At 40.9% G+C, this 24844-nt stretch overlaps 1 protein-coding gene across 3 annotated transcripts in view; it reads left to right on the forward strand.

Moving 5' to 3' along the window:
• The window catches only part of LOC139565628 (phospholipid transfer protein-like), a 31717-nt gene extending 7117 nt beyond the window's left edge, over window positions 1–24600 (forward strand). For 2 of the 3 annotated variants that reach the window (XM_071386102.1, XM_071386084.1), the window contains exons 2-16: window positions 4029–4149; window positions 4409–4508; window positions 6346–6474; window positions 8640–8795; window positions 9129–9192; window positions 9520–9583; window positions 9731–9822; window positions 10157–10333; window positions 10749–10808; window positions 10920–11084; window positions 11688–11755; window positions 11891–11933; window positions 22995–23058; window positions 23204–23280; window positions 23649–24600. In XM_071386102.1, coding sequence (XP_071242203.1) covers window positions 4035–4149; window positions 4409–4508; window positions 6346–6474; window positions 8640–8795; window positions 9129–9192; window positions 9520–9583; window positions 9731–9822; window positions 10157–10333; window positions 10749–10808; window positions 10920–11084; window positions 11688–11755; window positions 11891–11933; window positions 22995–23058; window positions 23204–23280; window positions 23649–23744 — 1470 coding nt within the window. In that variant the 5' untranslated portion in view covers window positions 4029–4034 and the 3' untranslated portion in view covers window positions 23745–24600. Of the gene's footprint in view, window positions 1–3016; window positions 3189–4028; window positions 4150–4408; window positions 4509–6345; window positions 6475–8639; window positions 8796–9128; window positions 9193–9519; window positions 9584–9730; window positions 9823–10156; window positions 10334–10748; window positions 10809–10919; window positions 11085–11687; window positions 11756–11890; window positions 11934–22994; window positions 23059–23203; window positions 23281–23648 lie in introns of those variants that run through there. The other variant, XM_071386094.1, reaches the window with a different exon arrangement.
• Window positions 24601–24844: the final 244 nt, after the last annotated feature.

Consider the following 24844-nt stretch of genomic DNA (forward strand, 5'->3'; position numbering starts at 1 on the left):
CGCAACTACAGAAAAAGTTTGGTTGAGGTTATTGCTTCCAAAGGTGGGTCAACTAGTTATTAAATGCAAGGGTTTACATACAGTGGGGAGGACAAGTATTTGATACACTGCCGATTTTGCAGGTTTTCCTACTTACAAAAAATCCAGAAAATCACATTGTATGATTTTTAAGTAATTATTTTGCATTTTATTGTATGACATAAGTATTTGATCACCTACCAACCAGTAAGAATTCCGGCTCTCACAGACCTGTTAGTTTTTCTTTAAGAAGCCCTCCTGTTCTCCACTCATTACCTGTATTAACTGCACCTGTTTGAACTCGTTACCTGTATAAAAGACACCTCCACACACTCAATCAAACAGACTCTAACCTCTCCACAATGGCCAAGACCAGAGAGCTGTGTAAGGACATCAGGGATAAAATTGTAGACCTGCACAAGGCTGGGATGGGCTACAGGACAATAGGCAAGCAGCTTGGTGAGAAGGCAACAACTGTTGGCGCAATTATTAGAAAATGGAAGAAGTTCAAGATGACGGTCAATCATCCTCGGTCTGGGGCTCCATGCAAGATCTCACCTCGTGGGGCATCAATGATCATGAGGAAGGTGAGGGATCAGCCCAGAACTACACAGCAGGACCTGGTCAATGACCTGAAGAGAGCTGGGACCACAGTCTCAAAGAAAACCATTAGTAACACACTACGCCGTCATGGATTAAAATCCTGCAGCGCACGCAAGGTCCCCCTGCTCAAGCCAGCGCATGTCCAGGCCCGTCTGAAGTTTGCCAATGACCATCTGGATGATCCAGAGGAGGAATGGGAGAAGGTCATGTGGTCTGATGAGACAAAAATAGAGCTTTTTGCTCTAAACTGCACTCGCCGTGTTTGGAGGAATAGAAGGATGAGTACAACCCCAAGAACACCATCCCAACCGTGAAGCATGGAGGTGGAAACATCATTCTTTGGGGATGCTTTTCTGCAAAGGGGACAGGACGACTGCACCGTATTGAGGGGAAGATGGATGGGGCCATGTATCGCGAGATCTTGACCAACAACCTCCTTCCCTCAGTAAGAGCATTGAAGATGGGTCGTGGCTGGGTCTTCCAGCATGACAACGACCTGAAACACACAGCCAGGGCAACTAAGGAGTGGCTCCGTAAGAAGCATCTCAAGGTCCTGGAGTGGCCTAGCCAGTCTCCAGACCTGAACCCAATAGAAAATCTTTGGAGGGAGCCGAAAGTCCGTATTGCCCAGCGACAGCCCCGAAACCTGAAGGATCTGGAGAAGGTCTGTATGGAGGAGTGGGCCAAAATCCCTGCTGCAGTGTGTGCAAACCTGGTCAAGAACTACAGGAAACGTATGATCTCTGTAATTGCAAACTAAGGTTTCTGTACCAAATATTCAGTTCTGCTTTTCTGATGTATCAAATACTTATGTCATGCAATAAAATGCAAATTAATTACTTAAAAATCATACAATGTGATTTTCTGGATTTTTGTTTTAGATTCCGTCTCTCACAGTTGAAGTGTACCTATGATAAAAATTACAGACCTCTACATGCTTTGTAAGTAGGAAAACCTGCAAAATTGTCAGTGTATCAAATACTTGTTCTCCCCACTGTATGTATGGTTGTAGGCCCACCTCTTTCAAAAACAATTCTGAATGCTCTGTAGGTTTTCACACTTCTCGGGAACCACAAAGTCTGACAACAGGGAAAGCGCCGGTCCTTCCCAGCTCAAAGGTTTGTTTACGGCATGCTGTGTTGCGGGGTGACGTCTCCTCGAAGTTGTAGCAGCTCAGCTGTTGTTGGTGGTGGCACTTCAGGGAGTCATGGGTCATCTGATCTCAGGATCATACTCCTTGGTAGCCCCAATTTGAGAGCCCAGTCTTCTCAACACTGCTGTCTGAAGTTCCTGGGATTTCGGTGTATTTTTCAGTGTGTAGACACTTCACCTTCAAGACTTGTTATTGTAGTTTCTCCTTTAGCGGAAAGATGGAATAAGATTTCAAATGTTGTTGTACAACAGCTGACTAAAGACAGGGCATTCAGATCAAAAACTTACCTTTTCAGCAGAAAACAAAATGAATAAAATCCCTTCAACTCTCTTAGTTCTCTCCACTGTGTGAACGCAAATCCGAGGTTTACTCTCGTCTTGGCCCGCCTTCTATCACTTTCCCTTTTTGCCTGTCTGCTCTCAAAATGTGTCTTTCTTTGGCTTAGATGGTTACTGTTGCATTACTTTGGATGACCACTATAAAAACAAATACAAAAAGTGACATATTGCAGCTTTAAACACTTGGTGATTTATATGTCTGAAGTGAGACACGTACAGCTGCACATGCATTCATCCTTGTGTGGTGGTCAATGCTGTTGTGCAGAAGACACTGAAGCAGTACCTTCTGGGAACCCTCAATTTTTCACCCCTTCAGAGAAAGGGGTGAGGAAATTGTATAAATTGTCTAATCAATGGAAAATGGCTTTGGGTAGATGTCCCCCTTGGGGGTCAATGACCCCCTTGAGTCTCATTGAATAACTTTGTTCTATCTTATTTTGTTCTCTCCAATTGTTGAGTTAACCGGTTCCCGCACTCCACACACACATGCTGATAAGACCAGATAAGGCAGATGATGTGAGAACCGTGTAGGATCATGTTAGTGAGTTACTGTCGAGTATTTGTTTCATTCCCTGGGAGGCATTTATATGAGTTTAGACTGTAGAGAGTCTAAGCTAAATGGGGTTGGCGGGGGTGGGTTGTAAGCCAGTCAATGTTATGGGTCAAAAAACATCCTGCTTTCCTTTGATGCCTTTCAGTTCCTCACCATGGGGGGTTAGTAGAGCAATCACTGCTGTCCCTGCTGTTGAATGAGACAAAGGGCTGTGCAGCTTTACACACACACACACACTCTCTCTCTCTCTCTCTCTCTCTCTCTCTCTCTCTCTCTCTCTCTCTCTCTCTCTCTCTCTCTCTCTCTCTCTCTCTCTCTCTCTTTCTCTCTCTCTTTCTCTCTCTTCTCTCTCTTCTCTCTCTGACTCACTTACTCAGCAACTGTACATGCTACAGCAGGGCAGAGAAACGGACTGCAGCATTTGAATTTCAGACTGTGGAGATACCTTAAAGAAGACAAACATTTAAGGGTTCTCTTTGTTTTTCTCTCTTGTTTGGCCTTCCATAGACCCTCCATCGTTGAGGTAAGAGATTTTGGTGCAGGATTTTTTTCAGGGAAGAGAAGTCTTTGAATTCTAACTTGTGATTGAGAGAATGTGGGGTGGTGGGGCATGAGAGTGGTGTATAGGACAAGAAGGAATAACTCCATTGACGTTGCTGTTGCTCATGATATCTAGGGACTCTTTTCAAAACATTTGTAAGCAAGGTTGACAATATGAATGCACAGATTAGCCTACAATAACAGATGTTATTGTAACTGCACTGCCATAAATTGCCTCTAAATTGCCTATCTTTTTGATAATGAAAGGGGTACAATGTACCTGTTTGTAAGCGGCTAGTAATCATGTCTCTACATTTAGTTTTCGATTCTGTTCACTGTCCCAGGAAAAGGGTAAGAGGAACATTGATATAGACAGTGCACTAAGTTTCTCCAAAAGGCATTCATAACCTGACTTTAAAAATAACCGTTGACCTTAATATGACATTTTGTGTTTGAAATTAATACCCATTTATTTTATAATATAAACCTTGATGACCTGACTTTTGGGTCATATTGTCTCATGGAACAAAGCATCAATAAAGTTCATAAGAACTGGATGAATCATGTTATCGCCCTCGTTTCGAAGAAGAGTGAAGCAACCACAGAAAGCTGTTCACCAATGATAAACTGATCCTTTTATGACTGAGAGTGACCGGTTGGAGGTCTAGTATTGAGTAGTTCTACAAGTAAGGCAATACTTACTCTGTTTAGGCTCTTTAAGTCCCAAGTCAACCCTGGTTGAGTCGGACGTGTTAGTGCTTGAGCTTTGAGGTGGCTAGGTCCTTATCCACTCTCCCTCTCTTCTGTTTTGACCCCCCTGCAGGCAGTCATGATGGCTTTCTGTATGGTGTCTATCCTCTTCCTGTTCCCTCTAATCGCTGCCATTTCAGCAAAAGAACCGCCAGGCTGCAAGATCCGGATCACTAACAGGGGGCTCGAAATGTGTAAGAAATTCACCCAAAAAACGCTCTTGTACATGTGACCTTAATAGTTTTCAACAGTCTACAATGGTCCCAGACAGTCTTCAACGGTCAGTCTTGACCAAAGGAAGACGTCATCTCCACTGCATTGCCACTATCAGAATTTTTCTCTACCAAATCACCGTCATCCATTTAGCCCCTCTCAGTTGTCAGGATTGTCTGCTTAAGGTATTCACTAGGTAGTTCTCGACTCTAAACTCAACTCTTTCAACCTGCATTTCAGTGAAGTACGAGACGCAGAAGTTTGTGGTTGAGGAACTGAGCAACATCACCATGCCAGAGATGAAGGGCAAAGAGGGCCGCTTCCAGTACACCATCAAAGAGTAAGCCCTGGGATCCATCCATGTTATTGCTCAGAAGTTTCTGCCATCGAATTGTCTCCAGATCCCTTTCATATGAGTGCCTACAACTATTGTGGTTCAACTCAAATATACTAATTAATAAAACAACTTTATCAATTGGAACCTTTAACATGTGGAAGGGAGATAAAGTATTAGTTTTACTATTATTAACCCTGATACATTGTGCAAGGCAATTGATCAGCATTAAAAACTTTGTGGATGGGGCCTCCCGAGTGGCGTAGCGGTTTAAGACAGTGCGTCGCAGTGCAAACTACGTTGTTACAGATGCTGGTTCGATACCCGTGCCGGCGGAAACCGAGAGATCCATGAGGCGATGGTGGACTTTTGGTTTCTCTCCTTCTAAAAACCGAAATAAATAATTCTAAATAACAAACTGGCTTTATTTAGAAATTAGTAAGAATGTCTCACCCCATGTTCAAGAACGGCCTTTTTCCCGCTCACTTTAGGTTATTTGAAAACGAAAGCATCTCCAAAATATCGTTCTTTTTTAAACAAAGCGATTATTATTATTCATTCATTTAGAATTATATAAAAGCCCCTTAGACATTCTCACAAATCAGATTTGCCCTAACGGAAAATGCCTGTTGATAATTCAATTTTATAATGTTGTACTGCAGCTGTCTTCTTTTTGAAATCTGACACAGCGGTTGCAATAAGAACAAGTGTATCTTTAATTCTGTGTAAAACATGTATCTTTTCATCAAAGTTTATGATGAGTATTTCTGTTATTTGACGTGGCTCTCTGCAATTACTCCGGATATTTTGGAGGCATTTCTGAACATGGCGCCAATGTAAACCGAGATTTGTGGATATAAATATGCACATTATCGAACAAAACATAAATGTATTGTGTAACATGATGTCCTATGAGTGTCATCTGATGAAGATCATCAAAGGTTAGTGATTAATTTTATCTCTATTTCTGCTTTTTGTGACTACTATCTTTTGCTGGGAAAATGGCTGTGTTTTTCTGTGGCTATGTACTGAGCTAACATAATTGTTTGGTGTGCTTTCCCCGTAAATCCTTTTTGAAATCAGACATGTTGGCTGGATTCACAACATGTGTAGCTTTAATTTGGTGTCTTTCATGTGTGATTTCATGAAAGATTGATTTTTATAGTAATATATTTGAATTTGGCGCGCTACATTATTTCTGGATTTTGGCCAAGTGGGACGCTACTGTCCCACCTATCCCAGAGAAGTTAATGGTAACAATGGCTGACAATTAAATAATGTGCCATAGAATTATGCGGCAGCCCGCAAGGTGTGCTGCAGTATGACGCAACTTTTAAAGGAAGAACCACTGTATCATAGAACTGTGGGCAGAGTCTGCATTGGTTGATTTTCCAAGAACCTGGATTTCTAAAAGATGACCTATAAAGTTTAGCAACTGGACATTCTCTTTTAAGAGATACAAACGCTCTAGCCTCGTAAACCAGACAGATGGCTTAGCTCACTACATGAAGTGAAAAAGAAGGATGTGCATAGCAATCTCTCTGGTTGAAGAGGCTATAACTTCTTAATCTTCTGTAAGAGAAAGTCCAGTAGCCAAATTGACTTTATAGGTCATCTTCTAGACATCTGGGTTCTTGGAAAATCAACCCATGTAAACCCATGTAGAGGGTATTGCTACCCACTCACTGTTTCTGTTTTGGCCAACTTCAGCCCATTGGCAACCAGGCTACAGGATTTCTGCTACCAAAAGAGAACTTCTAGTACATTTCTAGTCAGATTTCTAGTGACTTTCGAGTATCAGCCCCCAAGCACTGATCTGAGTCTCTTCCTTCCTGTGGTTCAGGGTGAAGATAAATGAGCTGAACCTGACCTATGCTGACCTGGCCTTCCAGCCTGGCCTAGGACTGCTCTTCAATGTGCAGAACTCCTCCATCACTCTCAGCTTCCAGAGACACATCTTATACTGGTTATTGTGAGTCCTCTTTATCGACTACTGTCTCTATTTCTAGCCTAGTGCTTTTAAGTCCCCCCCCCTACCTCAGCTCACTCCTCAACATCTCCAATACCAATAGGAACCTTCTATTAGATATACAGTGCCATTAGAAAGTATTCACACCTCTTGACTTTTCCCACAGTTTGTCGGTTACAGCCTGAATTTAAAATTGATTACATTTAGATTTTTTTTGTCAATGTACCATTATGGGGTACACACAGTACCCCATAATGTCAAAGTGGAAATATGTTTTTAGAAATATGTACAAATCAAATAAAAAATTATAAGCTGAAATGTCTTGAGTCAATAAGTATTCAACCCCTTTGTTATGGCAAGCCTAAATAAGTTAATTTGCTTAACAGTTGCTTAACAAGTCACATACTAAGTTGCATGGACTCACTCTGTGTGCAATAAAAGTGTTTAACATTATATTTTAATGACTACCTCATCTCTATATCCATCACATACTATATATGTAAGGTCCCTCAGTCGAGCAGTTAATTTCAAACACAGATTCAACCACAAAGACCAGGGAGGTTTTTCAAAGCCTCACAAAGAGGGCACCTATTGGTAGATGAGTATACATTAAAAAAGCAAACATTGAATATCCCTTTGAGCATGGTGAAGTTATTAGTTACACTTTTTATGGAGTGTCAATACACCCAGTTACTACAAAGATACAGGCCTAACTCAGTTGCTGGAGAGGAAGGAAACCACGTAGGTATTTCACCATGAGGCCAATGGCTGTGATAAGAGAAAACTAAGGATGGATCAACAACATTGTAGTCACTCCACAATACTAACCTAATTGGCACAGTGAAAAGAAGGAAGCCTGTACAGCATACAAATATTCCAAATGCATCCTGTTTGCAACAAGTCACTTAAGTAATACTGCAAAAAATGTGGCAAAGCAATTTACTTTTTGTCCTAAATACAAAGTGTTATGTTTGGGGCAAATCCAAATAATTGTACCACTCTCCATATTTCCAAGCAAAAACCTGGATCAGTCTGCTTTCCACTAGATACTTGGAGATAAATTCATCTTTCAGCAGGACAATAACCTAAAACACAAGGCCAAACCTACACTGAAGTTGCTTACCAAGAAGACAGTGAATGTGGCTGACTTTGTTTTTAAAAAACTTAAATCTACCTTAAAATCTATGTCAAGACCTGGAAATGGTTGTCTAGCAATGATCAACAACCAATTTGACAGAGCTTGAAGAGTTGTGAAAAGAATAATGGGCAAATGTTGCACAATCCAGGTGTGGAAAGCTCTTAGAGACTTACCCAGAAAGACTAATCACTGCCATAGGTGCTTCAATAAATTATTGAATCAGGGGTGTGAATACTTATGTAAATGAGATATTTCTGTATCTTTTCACTTTCTCATTATGGGGTATTATGTGTAAATGGGTGAGAAAAAACTACAATTTAATCAATTTTGAATTCAGGCTGTAACACAACAAAATGTGGAATAAGTCAAGGGGTATGAATACTTTCCAAAGGCACTGTATCACACTGGTCATTCCCAAAGCATGCACTTCCTTTGGCCGTCATTCATTTCAGTTTTCCGCCTCCAAGATTAGAACGAGCTGCAAAAGATCTTAAAATTTGACACATTCGTCCCGTCACACTCCTTCAAAAACATGAACTGAGTTGCTATCTGATCAACGTACCTGCTGATGATTACGTCTGCTGTGTTTCCTTCGACTTTTCTGCCCTAACCCATTGTGAATATTTCTGTATAGTGTTTTTTTTTTGTTGTCGTATTGTGTGTTGTCCTGTTCACTGTTGCAATGTTATGCCTGTTGGCTATGTCGTTAATTTAATTGAGAATTGGTTCTCAATTGACTTATCTGGTTAAATAAAGGTGAAATAAATTCAATAAAATGTGTCAAGAAAATAATACATTTGTATGCAAAATAATGCCTGTGGTTAAATACTCACAATGGTATCTTGTAGAGCCTTGAGGAGTTCAGTCATGCGGTACACTAGATTGATGACATCAAACTTCAAAGATGATGTCCAAGGAGAGTGTATTGGAAGTTCAAACCTTTTGATGCTACTTTATATGTTTGAGATTAGGACGTTGATGAGTATGTATGATGGTGGTCTGAAAATATTAATTTTCTGTGGTCTCATAGCTATGACACCGGAGCCATCAATGCCTCTGCAGAAGGCGTGAACATCCACACTGTCCTGCACATGACCAGAGATGAGTTGGGACGCCTCAAGATCTCCAACATCACCTGCGATGCCTCCATCGCCAAAATGAAAATGAAGTTCACTGGCACCTTGGGGTAAATCCTGTTGATAGTCTTTTTAAAATACTTGAGCTGCTTTCTTGTCCAGGGTCCACGTATCAAGTGTCTCAGAGTAGGTGTGCTGATCTAAGATCCTCTCTGTCTATAATAATCTTATTATAATAATCTGTCCCTTCATTATGATTTAAAATACAAAATTGATCCTGAGTCAGGTCTCCCTTGACAAAGAGTTTTTTTATGTTAATTATGTGTGCAATGGAGACTAATTTCAGTATAATGTGGCTAAAAGCAATATTGGAGCATTTTTCAGCTTTTGGACATGAGTGGGTGTAATTCAACAATTTACAACTCTGGTTTACTCCGTTGCAGGAGGGTGTATGACTTCCTGGCGACTTTTTTGACCACAGGAATGCGCTTCCTTCTGAACCAGCAGGTACTGACAGATCAGTTCATTTCATTCTAGAACACTGGTTACACTTACAACATATCAACACTTATGATTAAATCTTCATTGGCTGAGCTGGCAAATCAGCTGTTTACTCGTCATTAATATTTATGATGACTGTGTTAAGCCCACATCGTTCTGCTCTGAATGAACAGGGCAAGTATGGGTAGACATAAAAGCTACTTTTTAACATACTGAATCATAATTTTTGGAAGAAAATCTATTTCACTTATATTGTAATTAAATATAGGCTGTATTTCATTGAAATATGGGGCACTGGACAGTTCCTTTAACATTTGTCTGTTCTTTTCATAGATCTGCCCTGTCATGAACCATGCTGGTTTGGTTCTAATCAACTCTTTGTTGGAGACAATTCCAGGTAAGATAGTACAGTGGTTCATTGGGAAATGCCTTGAGAGATTGGTTATAAAACAAAACTAACATTTAAAAATAAAAATAAAAATCTGACTATAAGTTTTGCACACAGAAAAGATAATTGTATTTGTTTTAATTTGGACCCATCCAGTGCGAACAGAAGTAGACAACTATGTGGGGATCGACTACTCCCTCCTCAGTGACCCTGTGGTGACTTCAAGGAGTCTTGACATGGATTTCAGGGTGAGTTAGAGAGTCTAGCTTGCTGTGCATTAGTCTCATACCGTGTGTATATGATGTTTGTATGTTTGGGTAACACATTATCTGAAAGCTACATACTTAAGCACTTCATAACACATCCAGAACCATACATTATGCATTCACTACATACAACAGGGAGTTGATATTTTTGTTAAAGTCACAGTAATGTCACTCATACTGCAATTATCAACATGCAGTTGTTGACATAATCAAACTGCTTATAGATGATAATTGTTTTATGAAGCCTTTATGTAGTTACGCCTAAAATAAAGTGTTACTTATTTTTGTATCTTCCTCTCTCTTTACTGTGCCACAGGGCATGTTCTTTGAGCTCGGGAACGAGAGCAACACCTTGGTGAACTATGCCATCAACCCAATTGTGAGAGAGTACGACCGCATGGTGTACCTGGCTCTGTCCGAGTACTTCTTTGACAGTGGGTTGTACTCCTATTATAAAGCTGGCATATTCCAACGGAATATCGCCAACGAGCACGTAAGTATGAGGCCCGAGTCCCCCATTATGTCTTGCAACCGTACTCTCTGACCTGCATTTTAGCCTACACATGACATGACGCAAGTAATTCTTTGCTCCAAGGTGTAAATTATTCCATATAGTCTGTTATAGCCTTTAAGAATTGGTGTCTGCATCAGAGGTGCTACCAAACATGTTGACACAGATTTTAATAAGCAGCTGAGTCATGCTTGGTTCTGCCCTCCTTTACATAATAAGGTGATCTGCCCAATCATTAGGCTGAAAATATATAAGAGTGAAAAAGGAGTCTGCATACTTAAATCAGATGCAATTTCTGAGTTGTTCTTTTTTTCACAGCATACCAATATTGTTCTAGTAGTAGTATGACATGAATATAGTAATTTCTAATACAAGCAATTTAATACTATGTTTTCAGATGCCAAAGGATCTGGAGATGCTCCTTAGGACAACATATTTTGGCACCATTATGATGATTGTGAGTATGTATGTCGGGATTGTGACCTGATGCCCCCACAAATAGGGTCAAGACATTGAATTCCACTCACCCACTCCTGTGTGTGTGTGTGTGCGTGCGTGTCTCTCTCAGAACCCAGCCCTAATGGAGTACCCTATCTCCCTGCAACTGGAGTTGAACTCTGCCCCCAAGACAACCGTCAAGACCTCCGGGGTCACCGTGGCCATCACTGCCATCGTCACGGTGATGGTGCTACCGCCCGGCAAGGCGCCTGTTCAGCTCAGCAGCATGACCATGGTGAGAAAGAAGACGCCTTGTCTTCTCATGTTCTACATTTAATAGCTACTGATATTTATCAAAAAAAGAAAGAAAAAAAGAACAACGGTGAGAGTAGCTGAGAGTTAGGCTAAGGATTGGCTCTGTAGGAGCTGAGAAAGGAAGGATACATATTGTTTCAAATGCATTCTTCCTAATGCTTTCTTGGTGGCGATATATTGGTAAACAGTCTCATTGTGTGTACTTTTTAATTTCATTCGAGTGTTGTTATTATTTGATCTGTATGTTTTTGCTCCTTTATAATATGTGTTGACTGAGGTTGGGGCCGCCAGGGGTATGTTTGGTATGGGTGTTGTTGAAAAAGGTGGGACAAATGTATAGTTTTTTTATCGATTTTATTGCCTTTGACATGATCAAATAAAAAAAATTGTTCACAAAAAAAGCGTTCTTCCTTTCATTGAGGTAATCGCTGCTCTGTAAGTGAGAGGATGGGTGAAAATGTGGTTTCCACCCATTGCTCTCACTAGTTTAACCATGTCAGATCAGTGATTTCCTCAAGGTAAGAAGGAAGGAAAAGTGTAGAGACCAGCGCACTGATAAAGTTGATCTTTCTGTTCCTTGCAGGAGGCCAAATTCAATGCCAAGGTGTCCATGAAGGGCAAGAGACTGGCTGTTCACGCAGACTTGAGGAGGTAGTCATGCATGTACTCACACACACACGCACGCACTCATACATACACATACAAACACACCTCAACACATACACACACAATATCACAGTAGCATCACAGGCAAATTCATTAAGTGTATTCTGTTGTTATTGACAGGTTTAAAATCTACTCCAACCAGTCTGCTTTGGAATCACTGGCGGTAAGATTCTGCGCTCTCTCTCTCTCTCTCTCTCTCTCTCTCTCGCTTTCTAACGATTATGACCCTATATAATTTCACTTGCACTACATTCAACCTAATGCCTTAACCCAAATCAAGACTAATAATGAAGACCAATGAAACAACACCTGTTTCCACAAGAGAAAAGTAAAGAAGCAAAAGGACAAATATTTAATTTCAAGTGGATTTATAAATTAATAAATTCAGAGAACATTGCTTGATCTCCGTCCAGAATCAAAGTGTGTATCTTTTGACCGGCATTTCCATGTCAGAATCATCCCGTTATCATTTGGATAAACTTACAGATCCCTTTGGGGATCTCTTATGGCATATAGACCTACCCTTAAAGTGGTTCTGAGGAAAGCACATGTTCTCAGAGAACATTGAGGAATAAAACTCTTTGTAGGAATAATAAAACTCAGAAATTAAACTTTGGACATCTGGGCGGCAGTCATAATCAGATGAAAAAAGGCCTTCCGGCATGCCAAGGTTTGTCTCTCTAGCTTGGTAGGTGACATAGTTGGACCATGATTTAGTATTGGTCTGAAGAAAGATGTTATTTTCTTCATTAGCACACTACATAGCAGTGGTCTGCTGCATGGTTGTCTTCTCCTCCGGAATCCATAGGATGGCTGTACATTAAACAGGAACTTTACTGACCTCAACAGTTATGTTATACTCCTTGCTTCTCTGGGTGGTCAACGCATAAGAAATGGATCCAGCAGAATAGAATAGAAGCCCTGACTGGTAGAATGAGGTTGTTCCACTGCGCTGGACTCATAAACCACAACAGTCTCTATATCAAAGGGAGTGTTTTACCAAGTGGTTTATAAAACTTAAAATTCAAGGTTAAATTTCAAACAGACATCATACTCATTGGGGTTGTCCACATTGATGCGTTTCAGAATGTAGTCCTTTACACTCCTCGTAAATCAGAGGCCTCTCAAAACTGTGAATGTGTTCATCCACCTTGATGCAATGAGGTATCTTATGGTAGAAATGGTTTGGAGGCACAGCATCGTGTGATGGGCCTGCATGGATTAGTGATTAATTTACAGTGCCTTCAGAAAGTATTCATACCCCTTGACTTATTCCACATTTTGTTTTCACAGCCTGATTTAAAAATGTATTAAATCTTCTCACCCATCTACACACTTTACATCACTGTATGTAACCATACTCAATTGTGTCATATGGTGGCTTGCAATGTTACATCTGATCTCTATTGGTATCCATTTAAGAGGGAGGATTGTTCAGCAATTTTACATCACCCACAATTTACATTCAGATTGCATGTCAGACAAGGCAGGAGAGCTGTTTTCAGACTACCTACAGCATGTAAACTGAAAAAGCCTTGTCGGCAGTGGTGTAAAGTACTTAACTAGTACTTTAATGTATTTTTACTTAAGTCATTTTTTTTGTATAAGTACTTTGCAATCACTACATTCCAGAAGAAAATAATGTACTTTTTATGTTACATCTGATCTCTATTGGTATCCATTTAAGAGGGAGGATTGTTCAGCAATTTTACATCACCCACAATTTACATTCAGATTGCATGTCAGACAAGGCAGGAGAGCTGTTTTCAGACTACCTACAGCATGTAAACTGAAAAAGCCTTGTCGGCAGTGGTGTAAAGTACTTAACTAGTACTTTAATGTATTTTTACTTAAGTCATTTTTTTTGTATAAGTACTTTGCAATCACTACATTCCAGAAGAAAATAATGTACTTTTTACTCCATACATTTTCCCTGACACCCGAAAGTACTTGTTACATTTTGAATGCTTACCAGGACAGGAAAATGGTCCTATTCACACACTTATCAAGAGAACATCCCTGGCCATCCCTACAACCTGATCTGGCAGATTCACTAAACACAAATGCTTCATTTGTAAATGATGTCTGAGTGTTGGAGTGTGCCCCTGGCTATCCGTAAATTTTAAAAAAGGAATTTGATTTTTTAATATTTTCTTTTGATACTTAAGTACATTGTATCAATTACATTTACTTTTGATACTTAAGTATATTTAAAACCAAATACTTTGACTTTCACTCAAGCAGTATTTTACTGGGTGACTTTTACTTTTACTTGAGTCATTTTCTATTATGGTATCTTTACTTTTACTTAAGTATGACATTTGGGTTCTTTTTCCACCACTGCTTGTCATTAACTGAATCAATAACGCCAACCACTTAGAGATTAGAGTTTTTGAAAATGTATGTTACATATCAATGTGTAGCATAAGATATTTTTATATCTGTGAAAACACAGATATTGAAACAAACAATTCTAAAAATCACCCTGCAACAGAGCATGCTGGGAAATATGACAATGACACTCCCTCATTTTTCTGTTTCAATGGAAGTCAATGAACTTAGTAGCCCAGACTCAGCTGCTATCACATTGGTCTATATGGGAGAGCCGTCCCTTAAGTAGACAGGAACTGACCATTCTTTTCAATGGTAAACAGCCTGAGTCTTAATTTATCCCCCATCTTTGCTGTATCTGGTTACTCTTAATGGAGTTTAAAGTACTCAGTCCCAATCAACTTAATCAAATTAACTCCAGGGAGCATATCACTCTGTTGAGGGTTAAAATAACTCCAGTAGTCAATTGAACTCTACAGTCGTGGCCAAAAGTTTTGTGAATGACACAAATATTAATTTCCACAAAGTTTGCTGCTTCAGTGTCTTTAGATATTTTTGTCAGATGTTACTATGGAATACTGAAGTGTAATTACAAGCATTTCATAAGTCTCAAAGGCTTATATTGACAATTATATAAAGTTGATGCAAAGAGTCAATATTTGCAGTGTTGACCCTTCTTTTTCAAGACCTCTGCAATCCGCCCTGGCATGCGGTCAATTCAACTCTGGGCCACATCCTGACTGATGGCAGCCCATTCTTGCATAATCAATGCTTGGAGTTTGTCAGAATTTGTGGGTTTTTGTTTGTCCACCCACCTCTTGAGGATTGACCACAAGTTCTCAATGGGATTAAGGTCTGGGGAGTTTCCTGGCCATGGACCCAAAATATCTATGTTTTGTTCAACGAGCCACTTAGTTATCACTTTTGCCTTATGGCAAGGTGCTCCATCATGCTGGAAAAGGCATTGTTCGTCACCAAACTGTTCCTGGATGGTTGGGAGAAGTTGCTCTCGGAGGATGTGTTGGTACCATTCTTTATTCATGTCTGTGTTCTTAGGCAAAATTGTGAGTGAGCCCACTCCCTTGGCTGAGAAGGAACCCCGCACATGAATGGTCTCAGGATGCTTTATTGTTGGCATGACACAGGACTGATGGTAGCGCTCACCTTGTCTTCTCCGGACAAGCTTTTTTCCGGATGCCCCAAACAATCAGAAAGGCAATTCATCAGAGAAAATGACTTTACCCCAGTCCTCAGCAGTCCAATCCCTGTACATTTTGCAGAATATCAGTCTGTCCCTGATGTTTTTCCTGGAGAGAAGTGGCTTCTTTGCTGCCCTTCTTGACACCAGGCCATCCTCCAAAAGTCTTCGCCTCACTGTGCGTGCAGATGTACTCACACCTGCCTGCTGCCATTCCTGAGCAAGCTCTGTACTGGTGGTGCCCTGATCCCGCAGCTGAATCAACTTTAGGAGACGGTCCTGGCGCTTGCTGGACTTTCTTGGGTGCCCTGAAGCCTTCTTCACAACAATTGAACCGCTCTCCTTGAAGTTCTTGATGATCCGATAAATGATTGATTTAGGTGCAATCTTACTGGCAGCAATATCCTTGCCTGTGAAGGCCTTTTTGTGCAAAGCAATGATGATGGCACGTGTTTCCTTGCAGGTAACCATGGTTGACAGAGGAAGAACAATGATTCCAAGCACCACCCTCCTTTTGAAGCTTCCAGTCTGTTATTCGAACTCAATCAGCATGACAGAGTGATCTCCAGCCTTGTCCTCATCAACACTCATACCTGTGTTAACGAGAGAATCACTGACATGATGTCAGCTGGTCCTTTTGTGGCAGGACTGAAATGCAGTGGAAATGTTTTTGGGGGATTCAGTTCATTTGCATGGCAAATAGGGACTTTGCAATTCATTGCAATTCATCTGATCACTCTTCATAATATTCTGGAGATTATGCAAATTGCCATCATACCAAACTGAGGCAGCAGACTTTGTGAAAATTAATATTTGTCATTTTCAAAACTTTTGGCCACGACTGTACATTTGTTTACCCTGTGATATCAACTCTCCTTGATTTACTGTGTAACTATGTCTATGGGTGATGTGGTAAATGGAATTTGACCAAAACAATCCAAATACCATGCACACACCCCCCCCCCCCCCCCCCGTGTGCAGCTTGTGGGAGAAAGATTCAGAATCTTTTCATTTGTGCCCATCAAAATGTGTCTACATTTAGGCTATTGTTTATGTGTATTTCACACAATATTGTGGTACAAATCTGGGTAGTTGTCAACCCCAAGATGTTGGTCCCGTGTGGCTTAGTTGGTAGAGCTATATCTATTTTTGCCAATTTGGATTGATCCCCTCTACCACACGGAACCCCACTACACGGAACCCCACTAACCTACCGACGGAAACGCACGAGGTATCTACAAACAGACCTCCATCCTATGCTGCTACCGATAGCCATATACCCGGCCAGCTGTCTGGATCGCCACGACCCCAACCAACCTCTACTCACTGGACCCTTATTGATCACTCGATTAGCATGCCTCTCCTTAATGTAAATATGCCTTGTCCATTGCTGTTCTGGTTAGTGTTTATTGGCTTATTTCACTGTAGAGATTCTAGCCCTGCTCTCTATACCATATCCAACCTCTCAGTTCCACCACCCACATATGCGATGACATCACCTGGTTTCAATGATGTTTCTAGAGACAATATCTCTCTCATCATCACTCAATACCTAGGTTTACCTCCACTGTATTCACATCCTACCATACCTTTGTCTGTACATTATTCCTTTAAACTATTTTATCGCCCCCAGAAACCTCCTTTTACTCTCTGCTCTAGTAGCTCTAGGCGACCAATTCTCATAGCTTTTAGCCGTACCCTTATCCTACTCCTCCTCTGTTCCTCTGGTGATGTAGAGGTGAATCCAGGCCCTGCAGTACCTGGCTCCACTCCTATTCCCCAGGCGCTCTCTTTTGATGACTTCTGTAACCGTAATAGCCTTGGCTTCATGCATGTTAACATTAGAAGCCTCCTCCCTAAGTTTGTTTTGTTCACTGCTTTAGCACACTCTGCCAACCCGGATGTTTTAGCCGTGTCTGAATCCTGGCTTAGAAAGACCACCAAAAATTCAGACATTTTCATCCCCAATTACAAGATTTTCAGACAAGATAGAACGGCCAAAGGGGGCGGTGTTGCAATCTACTGCAAAGACTGCCTGCAGAGTTCTGTTATACTATCCAGGTCTGTTCCCAAACAATTTGAACTTCTACTTTTAAAAATCCACCTCTCTAAAAACAAGTCTCTCACCGTTGCCGCCTGCTATAGACCACCCTCTGCCCCCAGCTGTGCTCTGGACACTATATGTGAACTGATTGCCCCCCATCTATCTTCAGAGCTCGTGCTGCTAGGCGACCTAAATTTGAACATGCTTAACACCCCAGCCACCCTACAATCTAAGCTTGATGCCCTCAATCTCACACAAATTATAAATGAACCTACCAGGTACCACCCCAATTCCGTAAACACGGGTACCCTCATAGATATCATCCTAACAAACTTGCCCTCCAAATACACCTCTGCTGTTTTCAACCAAGATCTCAGCGATCACTGCCTCATTGCCTGCATCCGTAATGGGTCAGCGGTCAAACGACCTCCACTCATCACTGTCAAACGCTCCCTGAAACACTTCAGCGAGCAGGCCTTTCTAATCGACCTGGCCGGGGTATCCTGGAAGGATATTGATCTCATCCCGTCAGTAGAGGATGCCTGGTCATTTTTTTTTTTTAAAAATGCCTTCCTCACCATCTTGAATAAGCATGCCCCATTCAAGAAATTTAGAACCAGGAACAGATATAGCCCTTGGTTCTCTCCTGACCTGACTGCCCTTAACCAACAGAAAAACATCCTATGGCGTTCTGCATTAGCATCGAACAGCCCCCGTGATATGCAACTTTTCAGGGAAGCCAGAAACCAATATACACAGGCAGTTAGAACAGCCAAGGCTAGCTTTTTCAAGCAGAAATTTGCTTCCTGCAACACAAATTCAAAAAAGTTCTGGGACACCGTAAAGTCCATGGAGAATAAGAACACCTCCTCCCAGCTTCCAACCGCTCTGAAGATAGGAAACACTGTCACCACCGACAAATCCACTATAATTGAGAATTTCAATAAGCATTTTTCTACGGCTGGCCATGCTTTCCACCTGGCTACCCCTACCCCGGACAACAGCACTGCCCTCCCCTCTGCTACTCGCCCAAGCCTTCCCCATTTCTCTTTCTCCCAAATACAGTCAGCTGATGTTCTAAATGAGCTGCAAAATCTGGACCCTTACAAATCAGCCGGGCTAGATAATCTGGACCCTTTCTTTCTAAAACTATCTGCTGAAATTGTTGCCACCCCTATTACTAGCCTCTTCAACCTCTCTTTCGTGTCGTCTGAGATCCCCAAAGATTGGAAAGCAGCTGCGGTTATCCCCCTCTTCAAAGGGGGGGACACCCTTGACCCTAACTGCTACAGACCTATATCTATCCTACCCTGCCTTTCTAAGGTCTTCGAAAGCCAAGTCAACAAACAGATTACCGACCATTTCGAATCCCACCACACCTTCTCCGCAATGCAATCTGGTTTCAGAGCTGGTCATGGGTGCACCTCAGCCACGCTCAAGGTCATAAACGATATCGTAACCGCCATCGATAGGAAACAATACTGTGCAGCCGTATTCATTGACCTGGCCAAGGCCTTTGACTCTGTCAATCACCACATCCTCATTGGCAGACTCGACAGCCTTGGTTTCTCTAATGATTGCCTCGCCTGGTTCACCAACTACTTCTCTGATCGAGTTCAGTGTGTCAAATCGGAGGGTCTGTTGTCCGGGCCTCTGGCAGTCTCTATGGGGGTGCCACAGGGTTCAATTCTTGGACCGACTCTCTTCTCTGTTTACATCAATGATGTCGCTCTTGCTGCTGGTGATTCTCTGATCCACCTCTACGCAGACGACACTATTCTGTATACTTCTGGCCCTTCTTTTGACACTGTGTTAACAACCCTCCAGGCGAGCTTCAATGCCATACAACTCTCCTTCCGTGGCCTCCAACTGCTCTTAAATACAAGTAAAACCAAATGCATGCTCTTCAACCGATCACTGCCTGCTCCTGCCCGCCTGTCCAACATCACTACTTTGGACGGCTCTGACTTAGAATATGTGGACACCTACAAATACCTAGGTGTCTGGTTAGACTGTAAACTCTCCTTCCAGACTCACATCAAACATCTCCAATCCAAAGTCAAATCTAGAATTGGCTTCCTATTCCGCAACAAAGCATCCTTTACTCATGCTGCCAAACATACCCTTGTAAAACTGACCATCCTACCAATCCTCGACTTCGGTGATGTCATTTACAAAATAGCCTCCAAAACCCTACTCAATAAATTGGATGCAGTCTATCACAGTGCCATCCGTTTTGTCACCAAAGCCCCATATACTACCCACCACTGCGACCTGTACACTCTCGTTGGCTGGCCCTCGCTTCATACTCGTCGCCAAACCCACTGGTTCCAGGTCATCTACAAGACCCTGCTAGGTAAAGTCCCCCCTTATCTCAGCTCGCTGGTCACCATAGCAGCACCTACCTGTAGCACGCGCTCCAGCAGGTATATCTCTCTAGTCACCCCCAAAACCAATTCTTCCTTTGGACGCCTCTCCTTCCAGTTCTCTGCTGCCAATGACTGGAACGAACTACAAAAATCTCTGAAACTGGAAACACCTATCTCCCTCACTAGCTTTAAGCACCAGCTGTCAGAGCAGCTCATAGATTACTGCACCTGTACATAACCCATCTACAATTTAGCCCAAACAACTACCTCTTTACCTACTGTATTTATTTATTAATTTATTTTGCTCCTTTGCACCCCATTATTTCTGTCTCTACTTTGCACTTTCTTCCACTGCAAACCAACCATTCCATTGTTTTTTTTTAGTTTTTATTTTACTTGCTGTGTTGTACTCACTTCGCCTCCATGGCCTTTTATATTTTTATTTATTTATACATATATTTGTTTGCCTTCACCTCCCTTATCTCACCTCACTTGCTCACATTGTATATAGACTTATTTTTTTTATTTTTTTTCACTGTATTATTGACTATATGTTTGTTTTACTCCATGTGTAACTATGTGTTGTTGTATGTGTCGAACTGCTTTGCTTTATCTTGGCCAGGTCGCAATTGTAAATGAGAACGTGTTCTCAATTTGCCTACCTGGTTAAATAAAGGTTAAATAAAAATAAATAAATAAAAAGAGCATGGTGCTTGCAATGCCAGAGTTGTGGGTTTGTTTTCCACGGGGACATGTATGAAAAATGTTTGAACTCACTAGTCTAAGTCGCTCTGGATAAGAGCGTCTGCTAAATGACTAAAATATAAATGTCACCAATCAACTGCATTACACTTAAAAATGGCTTCAACTACCACCATCGATTTCTATATTAGCTATGCTATCAGTGTAATTGAACTGGAGTTAGCATTTAGATTTTTTTTCTAATTCTGAAAAGGACACCTTCTAAATATTATGCAGCGAAAACAGCCAAATACATCCAAAAAGGATTTTAGTAACAACATTGTGATCCTGTTAGAACACATATATGATGACGTATTTTACGAATATCCACTTGGTTAGATCAGATTATTTTAATGGCCGCCAATGACACCGTCCTTGCACTTTACCTTACGGTCTGTGTTCTATTGATCTCTGTAACATACAGTGACTTGTGAAAGTATTCACCCCCTTGGCATTTTTACTATTTTGTTGCCTTACAACCTGGAATTAAAATTGATTTTGGGGGGGTTTGTATCATTTGATTTACACAACATGCCTACCACTTTGAAGATGCAAAATAGTTTTTATTGTGAAACATACAAGAAATAAGACTAAAAAACAAAATTTGAGCGTGCATAACTATTCACCCACCCAAAGTCAACACTTTGTAGAGTCACCTTTTGCAGCAATTACAGCTGCAAGTCTCTTGGGGTATGTCTCTATATGCTTGGCACATCTAGCCACTGGGATTTTTGCCCATTCTTCAAGGCAAAGCTGATCCAGCTCCTTCAAATTCGATGGGTTCCGCTGGTGTACAGCAATCTTTAAGTCATACCACAGATTTTCAATTGGATTGAGGTCTGGGCTTTGACTAGGCCATTCCAATACATTTAAATGTTTCCCCTTAAACCACTCAAGTGTTTCTTTAGCAGTATGCTTATGGTCATTGTCCTGCTGGAAGGTGAACCTCCATCCCAGTCTCAAATCTCTGGAAGACTGAAACAGGTTTCCCTCAAGAATTTCCCTGTATTTAGCGCCATCCATCATTCCTTCAAATCTGACCAGTTTCCCAGTCCCTGCCGAGGAAAAACATCCCCACAACATGATGCTGCCACCACCATGCGTCACTGTGGGGATGGTGTTCGCGGGGTGATGAGAGGTGTTGGGTTTGCGCCAGACATAGCATTTTCCTTGATGGCCAAAAAGCTCAATTGTAGTCTAATTTGACCAGAATACCTTCTTCCATATGTTTGGGGAATCTCCCACATGCCTTTTGGCGAACACCAAATGTGTTTGCTTACTTTTTTCTTTAAGCAATGGCTTTTTTTCTGGCCACTCTTCTGTAAAGCCCAGCTCTGTGGAGTGTACGGCTTAAAGTGGTCCTATGGACAGATACTCCAATCTCCGCTGTGGAGTTTTGCAGGTGCCTCAGGGTTATCTTTGGGTCTTTGTTGCCTCTCTGATTAATGCCCTCCTTGCCTGGTCTGTGAGTTTTGGTGGGCGACCCTCTCTTGGCAGGTTTGTTATGGTGCCATATTCTTTCTATTTTTTAATAATGGATTTAATGGTGCACCATGGGATGTTCAAAGTTTCAGATATTTTTTTACAACCCAACCCTGATCTGTACTTCTTTGTCCAAGACCTGTTTGGAGAGCTCCTTGGTCTTCATGGTGCCACTTGCTTGGTGGTACCCCTTGCTTAGTGGTGATGCAGCCTCTGGGGCCTTTCAGAATAGGTGTATATATACTGACATCATGTGACAGATCATGTGACACTTAGATTGCACACAGGTGGACTTTATTTAACTAATTGTGACTTCTGAAGGTAATTGGTTGCACCAGATCTTATTTAGGAGCTTCATAGCAAAGCCGGTGCCTAGTAAAATAAATAAATATGCATGCACCACTTTTCCGTTTATTTTTTTTAAACAAGTAATTTTTTAAATTTCACTTCACCAATTTTGACTATTGTGTGTATGTTCATTACATGAAATCCAAATTAAAATCCATTTAAATTACAGGTTGTAATGCAACAAAATAGGAAAAACACCAAGGGGGTGAATACTTTTGCAAGGCACTGTATGTATAGCTATGGGTTCAACACCTTTCTGAAGTCCTGTAAACTTATGTTATTACATTAACAAAGACCTTTTTAATTTCACCTTTGAAAAACTTTAAAAAAATTTCCCTCACCTTTGTGATGAAGACATGAATTGACCAGGTGGATGACCTAATCTTAAAATACACATTTGACAACCAACCTGTGAGACAACCATCCACAATCTCCCCTACCATTAACCCTTACAGTAATATATTTCAGGTATGGGCTCCCGAGTGGCGCAGTGGTCTAAGGCACTGCATCTCAGTGCTAGAGACATCACTACAGACCCTGGTTCGTTTCCAGGCTGTATCACAAACGGCCATGATTGGGAGTCCCATAGGGCGGCGCATAATTGTCCGGGTTAGGGGTTGGCCGGGGTAGGCCGTCATTGTAAATAAGAATTTGTTCTTAACTGGCTTGCCTAATTAAATAAATAAAAATGGCTTTGTTCTGTCTCTATAGCTTATTCCCCTACAAATCCCCCTCAAGACTATGCTGCAGATCTCAATAGTACCCATCATCAATAGTGAGTATCCTTTTAAAGCAGATCAGTTTAACCCCACAATAAATACTCAATGTACATAAAAACATGTAACTTAGATAACAAAAAAAAAAAAAATCAAAATGGATGACTTTGTATTTTTAATCTTTCATCTGTAATTCAATTTCAGACTGGACCAAGAGAGGCGTCGCTATCCCTCTTGCAGATGGTATGGACTTCATAGAGGAAGTGGTGGAGTATCATAACGTAAGTCTCAAGGCTTCTGTTACTTCTACTATGCGAGGATAACACATTTGATATACTAATCAAATTCTAGCTTGTTCAGTATTATCTGAGTGGCAATTGTCCGATATTATTCATGACAATCATAACCACCTACAGCATCATCTTGACATCTTGGCCAATCAGCAGGGCACAACATCAATGAATGCTCAGATAGAAATAGGCTATATTATGTAGAACAAACACACCTCTATGCCATATTGAAAAATTAATCACTTCAGCTCTATTCTTATTTCTATGCAGTACGTTACATAACGTTTGCCTTCTGAATGTGGCCCTGTTGATGAACCGCAGCTAAATCAGCTTCTCCCACCTTTCACTTGACCTTTCAGGGTTACCTCATCATTGGGGCAGACCTACATTTCAGCAAGGGCCTAAGGGAGGTGATCGAGAGGAAAATCCAGGCTGATGCCGAGAACACCATCTAAAGAGAATTCTCCACCAGCAATAACCAAGGATAGATATCTTAGATAAACACCCATCCAATCCTGTGTTTCTATGTCCTCAAGGGCACATGTCTTATCTACAACATGTAGCAGACTCTACTGTAACAATTTCACCAAACCATGCGGATTCAAAATCTTTTAAGAATCCAAGATAATAAGCTAGGCTGCAATCTGTCCAATATATATGAGAGCGAAATGGATAATACAAATCATGCTTATGTAGAAAGATCACCATAATAATACCACTCCTTTAGTATTTTTTTCCTATGTATTGCTATTTTGAAAAGTGCTTTAAAGATACTTTATTCTGTTGCCTAATTTTTTAATAGTGTATAAGTGTAGTGTCATCAAAATTCTCGCCTCGGAAGGGCACATACTGTATGTGAGTGGACTACTCAAAACAATACCTAACCTCGTGTCATAAGAATTGCCCATGGTCATGGCAATGCCCATGCTAATGTCAGGAATTAATTGTGTGCTCTTCACCATCCTTTTAAAAATGACAATGCTTAACTGTATAATATATGCTAAACTTAAAACTAATTTAAAATGTGTTTCTACAAACAAAATTGCCTACTTTACTTTACCATTAGTCAAATGGAGAGCTAGCTGGTGATAAATAAAATGTACTATATGAGAAATTAAATGTTTAATGAATGTTAACTGGGAAAGAAAAGAAAAAAAGTACTTTTGTATATATGGCTTCATACCTGCAAAGACTATTCAATGATTGAAAGGCTTTCCTTACATGTGTAACTAGGGCCTAACCGAACAACATTCAGTATGGCAAAGTGTTTAATAAATCAATCAAAAAATTAATAAAAAGAAAAAGAGAAAATTTTCTTGTAATCTCTGACAAATCCCTCACCTGAATTATTGGTAAAGAACAGTTTTATTATAAAATCATGACAGAATCAATGTGAATACAGCTGAAGCATTGACACATTCCCTTTTTATCAAAGTGGTTCGAAGTATTCATTTCTGTGATGAGGCACATAACTGCAGTTTATTATTATATAATTGAATTACTGTACATCTAGAAGCATTTGTTCCTTTTCAAAACACAATTCCTGACAGTGAAC

Source organism: Salvelinus alpinus, chromosome 2 (assembly GCF_045679555.1).
Source record: "Salvelinus alpinus chromosome 2, SLU_Salpinus.1, whole genome shotgun sequence".
In the NCBI taxonomy this organism is placed as follows: Eukaryota; Metazoa; Chordata; class Actinopteri; order Salmoniformes; family Salmonidae; genus Salvelinus; species Salvelinus alpinus.